The sequence below is a fragment of the Cariama cristata genome, unplaced genomic scaffold, assembly GCF_000690535.1.
Source record: "Cariama cristata isolate BGI_N322 unplaced genomic scaffold, ASM69053v1 scaffold25283, whole genome shotgun sequence".
Lineage (NCBI taxonomy): Eukaryota > Metazoa > Chordata > Aves > Cariamiformes > Cariamidae > Cariama > Cariama cristata.
Window position 1 is genome coordinate 21,588 of NW_009608177.1, and position 7,670 is coordinate 29,257.

The 7,670-nt window shown below is 56.4% G+C and overlaps 1 protein-coding gene across 1 annotated transcript in view; it reads left to right on the forward strand.

Annotated features, from left to right (window-relative positions):
• SNX27 (sorting nexin family member 27) overlaps window positions 1-5,881 on the forward strand; it is a gene marked incomplete at both ends in the record, with an annotated part of 15,443 nt that extends 9,562 nt beyond the window's left edge. The window contains 5 exons of the mRNA XM_009697038.1: window positions 498-587; window positions 2,942-3,091; window positions 3,433-3,561; window positions 3,816-3,875; window positions 5,819-5,881. Coding sequence (XP_009695340.1) covers window positions 498-587; window positions 2,942-3,091; window positions 3,433-3,561; window positions 3,816-3,875; window positions 5,819-5,881 — 492 coding nt within the window. The remainder of the gene's footprint in view (window positions 1-497; window positions 588-2,941; window positions 3,092-3,432; window positions 3,562-3,815; window positions 3,876-5,818) is intronic.
• Window positions 5,882-7,670: the final 1,789 nt, after the last annotated feature.

A 7,670-nucleotide genomic window follows, 5' to 3' on the forward strand; every position in this document is an offset into this window, starting at 1 on the left:
CCGCTTTATGACAGGGGCAGGACTCCTTGCTGAGGTGTGCAGCTGAGGAGCGAAAGGAAGGGGCTGTGTACCTGCTCGGTCCTGAAGGAAAAATACGTTTTTTTCATGCCACCACTCCAGCAGCACAGTGGGTAAAAGCCAGCACCGCTGTCCTGGAGGCACCTCTGCCTGTGTATCTGGAGTGGAAGGGTTGTACGAGCCTCTCTTGCCTGTGCCTGAAGGCAGAAGCAGGATTCCAGGTACCAGTATTTCCAAATCCATCCTCTTTTGCCAGGGGATGTTCTTCCAAAGTCCCCCTAGATGCTTAAGCATCTGGATGCTCCCCGAGCCTCTCTGTCCCTCTGCCTGTCTGGGGACACCAGTCACCTTCTGGGGCCGTGAGTTTGGGTGCCTGTTCAAAGCAGCCTCAGGGCCAGCCAGGGAAAGCAAAGTGTTGTGACTCAGTGAAGAGTCCTCTAGTCTGACTTCCTGGGTTTCCTTTCTCTTTTTCTCTTTAGGCTGTTGATGATGTCAAGAAAGGCTACATCAAAGCAGAGGAGAAGTCCTACCAGTTACAGAAGCTGTGTGAGCAGAGGAAGATGGTCATGGTGAGTTATCCTACCTGTCCTGTTTGCCATGCTGTGTCTGGAAAGGAGGCAGTGGCACAGGTTGTCCGGAGAAGCTGTGGCTGCCCCATCCCTGGAAGTGTTCAGAGTCAGGTTGGACGGGGCTGTGAGCAACCTGGTCTGGTGGAAGGTGTCCCTGCCCAGGGCAGGGGGGTTGGACGAGGTGATCTTCAAAGGTCCCTTCCAACCCAAACCATTCTGTGCACCCAGCCTTGAAAAACACATCTTTCTTGGAAAGCAATAACATTGGAGAGCTGTGGGGGTGTGGGCTCAGTGCCGGAGGGGTTGGCAGGGCGTGCAGACACACAGGAGTGCCAGACGTGGGGCTGGGACGTGCCCGAGGGTCGGCCGCTGCACGAACCGAAACCACCCCTCGTGCCTGGCACGTTTGAACAGCGGCTTGTCCTTGGCAAGATCACCCGTTGACTCGGCTCCAAACAAGGCAGCGATAAAACCTTGTGGGTTATTGCCCGTGTTGAAAGGTGAGGTGCTGAACATGTGGCGTAGTGATCCTTCACCCGCAGCCCTTTGGGGATGGCTCTTCTAGTAATTGAGAGGCAAAGGTCTCTTTCTGCTTCAGACGGCTTCTGAGATGGTGGTGCTGGGCTAGCCAAGGGAGGGGTGGGTCCTGGCCCACTCGTAGTGCAAGTTGCTGCCCCCTCGATGCCTTGGGTTTGGGTTTGGTTTTTTTTTCCCCTTCCAGCAGAAATCTTCCCGGACTGCAAATCCTATGTCAGAGCTCTCCGTCTGGTCAGGGATTCTTCTGCCTCTTATCACGCTGCCCAGCAAATGCTTGGGGGCTCGGTATGACTCGATGAGCCGGCCTGGCTGGGGCGTGGGGAGCAAAGGGGATGCCCTGAGCTCATCTGCCAGACGCACGCTTGGCTTGAAGATCAAACGGCAGAAGAACCTGACTTGTAAATAACTTCCTGGGTTGCTCGGGGCTGCCGGTACTGAATGAAGGCAGGCTGCCCTTTCCCTGACTCCCTGCACCTCACTGCGTTCTTGTGGGCATCTTGATTGCTCCCAACAAGCTGTGGCCTTGGGATCCTCTTCTCCCACTTGGCTGGGCTGGGTTGGGTCTCTCCTCCGAGCCCCTTTGGCTGCGGTGGTTCTCAGGGGTCCCTGCTGCGGGACTGCCTTGGGGGGCGACCCTGGAAGGCTCACCCAAAACGCTAAGCCAAGGAGGTTAATTATTAACTAATGATAAGGATCAGTAGATAGACAGTTCCTCCTGTGGGTTGTCTCATGGCTCTTTTGTTTCTGCTCATCTTGCTGGCTCTCTAATGACCAAAGAAAGATCTGAATTTTTGGAAAGCATATCCCAGCATACCTATACGTACACACACACACATATATATATGTGTACACACGCACAGACACACCAGATGCAGTAGGGCCCTGGTCTAGCAGGAGGTCAAGAAGACGACATGTGTGTCCCAAAGAGCCTATGAAGTCAAAGTACTTCATCCTGTACCTCCCCTCCTGTTATTAAGGGTCCTGCCTGGAGCACAACACTTGAAAATCTGGCCCTTTCCTCCGATCGGGATGTGACTTGTTCCTTGGTTAAAAAGTCACTTTGGACTTTGTTGTAGTTCTGCCCTGCGTAAACCTTTCTCCTGCAACAAGAGGTTGCAGGGCTCTGGAGCACCGGCCCCTGGAGAAGCTCCTGGCTTCTGCCACATCCCGAGCTGTGACTCCGGGCTCCCAGCGCTTCTCCAGTGTCTTCGGAGTGCTGCTTCGTCTGGGCAAAGAGAGAAATAGCCAGAGTGCCTCTCTGGACCTTTTCGCGAGCTGCAGCACTTGCATCAGAGGTCTCTGAGAAACCCGGACCCCACACCTGCCTGACAGCCTCTTTTTCTGGTCTCATTTTCAGCCTGTAACGATGCGGAGGTTGGCTCTTGCAAGAGCGATGCTTTCGGTCCCCGGGCCGCTTTAGCGCTTTGCACAGATCCATGCCGTTCCCGGGAGAGCACGGTTGCGCTGATCGGCGACTCCGGCTGCACCAGCTCTCCTGGAAAGGGCTTTTGACGCTCGAGGCCATGAGGAGCTCTGTGCTCGTGTGTGCCTGGATGGATCCACGTTCTGGGGAGGGGCGTTTCGCAACCGGAGGGGTCTCCTTCCTTCCCCTAGCATAGCCCTGCTGCCTGTGGGGTTCTGGTTTCCTTTGGAGGGGATCCAGCCCTCCCTGGGCTGGGGTGAAGCCAGGGATTTCCAAGGGGGGCACATTCTCACCAGGGCGTGTGAGAGGTGGAGGCGGTGTGAGAAGCAGGGGGATGCAGGGGTCACCTTCCCTTCATCCCAGTGAGCTAACGCCTGCAGCTTTCTCTCCGCAGTATTTAAACATGTTACGGACGTGCGAGGGTTACAACGAGATCATCTTCCCCCATTGCTCCTGTGACTCTCGGCGGAAGGGACATGTCATCACAGCCATCAGCATTAAGCACTTTAAACTCCACGCCTGCACAGAGGAGGGCCAGCTGGAGGTAAGGGGGTTCTGCTGTCAGGTCCTGGGGAGCTGGGCTCAGCCCCTGGCCTCTGCCTCCGCTTTGCACCAGCACCGTATCCCCGAAGCTCTGGGGCTCAGGGCTGCTCCCGAGGGGGCTCCCGAGGGATTTTGGCAGTGGCTGGGAGCGCACGGGTTAGGGGTTAGTGTGCGTCTCCACTGCCGCCTCCTCAGCTCATACCTGTCTCTGCAGCAAGGCTGCCCGAGGCCTCAGCGTTCCCCCTTTGTGTGGCTTCGCTTTTGCCACCTGATCTGCCTTAAACCCCGGCTTCCAGGGAGCCTGCTGGGCTCTGGCCTCACCTGGGTTTCGTCTTCCTTCAGAACCAGGTAATAGCATTCGAATGGGACGAAATGCAGCGGTGGGACACGGACGAAGAGGGAATGGCGTTTTGTTTTGAATACGCACGGGGAGAGAAGAAACCCCGATGGGTTAAAATCTTCACCCCCTATGTAAGTACCCCCCTTCTTTGTGGATTTGCTAAGAAAAAGCCCGGAGCCTGCTCGTTTTCCCTCTGGAAGCTGGAGGAGCACCCTGTGCTCCAGCTTTTGGGGCGGGAGGTGATGCAGGGGCCGGTGGCCACCAGGAGGAGCCCAGAGCACGGCGAGCCCTGGGCCAGCAACCGGTGCCAACCTCCCTCCGGCTGGCAGCCAGGGCTGGCTGGGGATGCTCGCTGCTCTGAGAGATGCCTGCTTTCTCTTTGCAGTTCAACTACATGCACGAGTGCTTCGAACGGGTTTTCTGCGAGCTCAAGTGGAGGAAGGAGGTAAGAACCCGAAACTGCAGGGAAATGGCTTCACCTTTTACAGGTAGTGGCAAGTGTTTCTGCCTGGTCCTTAACAGCAGCTTATACAGGGAGTAATCGGACCTGAGAGCAGTGATACTGGGTCTCTGGGGAGTGTGGGGCTAGACTGGCTGGCTCTCAAAGGCCTGGGCTCTGTAGGTGGAGGGTGTTTCATGTTGCAGCTGGAGCAAGGAGCTCCTGGTGCTGGGAAAGCCTTGTGCAGGTGTGACTGACCAGGATAACCAGTTCCCAGGCCGTGCGACTGCAGTCGGTCGCTCCCCGGCATCTGCTGTCGAATACAGATGGCAAAACGTCCATCCTCCGGAGAGATTATGCAGGTTGCTGAATTATTCAGAAAGGGTTGTGAGAGCCTCCAGCGAAAAGCTGCTGAGAAATACAGAGAGGTTTTGGGTTTGCGGGGTTTTGTGGTGGTTTTGTTTTTGTTTTTTTTTTCCCTGAATCCCAGCCTGAGATGCCTGCTCAGCTTTCTCCTGTTGAAGCCGCGCTTAGACCTGGCTCTGAGCCCCAGATGGGGAGATGCACGCGAACAAGCCCACCCCGCCTTCTTCATCCCTGCTGCTGCGCTTCCTCTGTCCTCTCCTCCCACGTGAGGGAGATGTTTTATCACCTTGCATCCATCTGCTGCTCCTCCTTGGGGTTGCCCCACATCTGTCGTCCCCAGGGACTGCTCCCATCAGCTTCGCTTGCGGGAAAGAGGTAGAGAGCAGCCAGAAAAGCCACGTGCGGTCAGCTTGCTCAGCCGGCTCCGGGGTGCTCTGGCCCCGGTTTGCCCTGTGTGTGGCTACTGAATCACCATCCCGTGTCTCTGCTGTCCCAGAGACGTTGCTCTCCCTTGCGGGGACTGGGATAAGCAACTGTCGGAGGTTGGGCCCTCTCTTGTTGCTCGTGATCTGATCAATGCTGTTGGCATCAGCCCTCCTCTTCCCACTCATGGCTTCTCTCTGCCAGCTGATGGATTTGGGTGCCTAAACCAGGGCTTAAACGCGACAAGTCTTGAAACGGGGACCTAGGAAGATCTGCCCTGCCTGGTGGTGGAGGCTCCTAAATGGGAACGATGCCTCCTTCTTTCCTTACCTGGAAGCTTCTTGCGTGCTGAGCATCGACCCAGGGCAGGGGAGTTGGTGCTTGTCCTCGACACGGCTGGGATCCAGGGTTGGCACCGTGCCGGGGTGGGAGGCGTGCTGGAGACACGTGGAGAGCGCAGGGTCTGGACCGCGGCAGCCGTGCTCACCGGAGGATGTTAACAGCGGGATGGAGGAGCATAGACCTGGAAGAGTTTTCTAGGAAATAAGAAAATGGGATTTTTTGCCTTTCCTTAGCTTGAGAGGTGGAAGCTGAATCTCCCTCGAGTGACCAGAGACCTGCAGGCAGACATGGGCGAGGAGACCTCCTGGTGCTGGGCTGTGCTCCAGAGTTCACGATCAGCCCGTTACCCGGTGGACGATTGCAGGAGCAGTGGTCAGGATCCCCCTCTGGCACCCAGACCCACTTTGTCCTGGCCCTGAGCCTTGCAGGAGGGAGGCCGAGAGGCTCGATAGCGTGTGATTACAGGGTTCGGCTTCCTAAAGCACCAAACGCTGCCTGTGCACCACGTGCAGAGCCGAGGAACTTGGCTCTGGGGTTTGTGTCCCAGCTGGGGGAGGGACATCTCTGTCCCTCCTAGGAACAAAGTCTTTGTGGCTCTCGGTTCATGAAGTAGGAGCTGCCTGACAGGGTTGCCTGGCTTTATTCTCCAAATCCCAGCTTCTCCGTAGCTCCCCGTGTCTGACATCTGTGGAGCACCCTGGATCCCATCCCGATGCTCTCCCAGCTGTTCCAACTCCAGCTGTTCAGTCTCCTCCCGTGTCCCCCCCCCCAGCTCTGCTTTCTTATTTATACCCTTTTTATTTTTTTCCCTTGTAAAGGTGGAGGAGGAAGCAACAGACAAGGATAACAAGAACTGCAGTAAAGACAATATGTGCAGCAAGGTAATTGGGCTGAAAACAAACAGCATCTGTGCTCTCTGAGCCAGTCTGGCTGCTCTGCTGCGGACGTAGTGTCTCTCCTGCTCCTCCGCTCCGGTTCCTGTTAGCGTAGGACAGTGTCCTTTCCTAGCGGCTCCTCCTCGGAGGGAACCCGCAAAGTAAAATACCCTACCGCTGCTTTTCATGGGATAGAGATGGCTTTGCGCTTAAAGGCCTCTTTCCTGACGGTAGAAACACGTGGGCCCGACTTGCCCGTCTCCTGGACTCTGCCAATCTTTGGATGACCCGGAATATGACGCTGCAGCTGACGGCTGAGCTCCGAGCCGCGGCTCCCTTCGCCTCCCCAGAGGAGAGGGAAAGGGCACGGTTGTAGAGAGGACAAACGCTTTGGCTCTGCACCTCTTTTAAAGGACCAAAGACTTGATCCTACAAGCCACAGGATAGTGGCCTGTGGTTTTTCTCTTTTGTTGTCCTGCAGTGGTGGAGCAAAGACCTTTAGGGATTGACAAATGCCGTTCGCAGTGCTGCTTTTAATAGCAGGGAGCGAAACCATTTGTGCTGCAGCCCCTCATAAATGCACGCCTCTCCTCCTGCTGCTCTCTGCCCAGCCGTTTTCGCATTCAGCCTGGACAGGATTTAACGCTAAGCACTTAAATCGCTTCAAGATGCACCACGAAGCATCCGTGAATGTCGCCTGCCTGTCTCTCGGATATCTTCTTGTAGGCTTTTATCCCAGCACCTTTGCCGTAGCGTACGCACGGACAAGGCTTGCAGAGAGTCATCTCACGCGGTGATGCCCGGCGTGGCGGTGTGTGCCAGGAGCCGCGGCCTCTGCAGATGCCTCTCTGCAAGCTTGGAGGCCAGCAGCATCCTCCGCGGGGATGCCGAAGTGCCGTCCTGCCACCGTGAACCCAGTGCTTTGCCGTACTCCCGCTTTGAATGTTACTACTTTGCTCAGGCATCGGAAATAGCTGCAGGTTATTTAACTTGTAGGGGAGAAAGCGCAGTTGGGTGTAGCGAGGCTGAAAGTTGTTAACCCCAGCGGTACCGGTAGGTGCTTCTCTCGGGTAGGAGTTGCGTTGTGTTGGCTAGAAAGCGTTGGACATCAAAGAGGGCGAGAGCCTCTGTCTGACTGAACCGAAAGCTGTAGTAGACGGTGTGGGATGTGTCACCCGTTCAGGAAAGAGCCGTGAAACGCGGGGGTGTGGGAGCCTCCCGCCCTGTGTAATACTTCCTCTGCAAAACAGATCCCGCACGATAACGCTCCCCGCAATCGCGCTGGGGTAAACCCTCTCGTCCCAAAACACCAAGTGTGCGCTGCACGGGGTGTATTTGAGGAAGAACAGGCAAAGGTTTTGTGTGCAGAGTCATGCGTGTGTTCCTGTGTTGCCCCTTCAAACTTAAAAGCAGGTGTTTGATGTCTTCTCTACAAAGCCCGGAGATAACCGAGAGGGATTCGCTCGTGCTGCTCGCAGATGAACAGCGAGCCGCAGTTTGCCTGAGCCGTGCTGGGGCTCTGCTCCGCTTCGCCTTGCTGGGGGCGAGTCCCCAGGAAGGGACCGAGGAGTGTCCGGCTCTGGAAATTAAAGGGCCTCGTTGAGGGGGGGAGCTGGTGGGAGAGCTGGGGGCAGTGGAAGAGCTGTGCTCGGAGCTGCTGGCTGCTTAAAACCTGTCCCTTGCCTATCCCTGGCAGCAAGTGAACCGGTTTCCCTCCAGGGAGGACGAGGAGGAGGCAGCAGCAGCGGTGAAAGCAGCAGGCCTCCCTGGGAGGATTTATTGTAATCGGCACAGC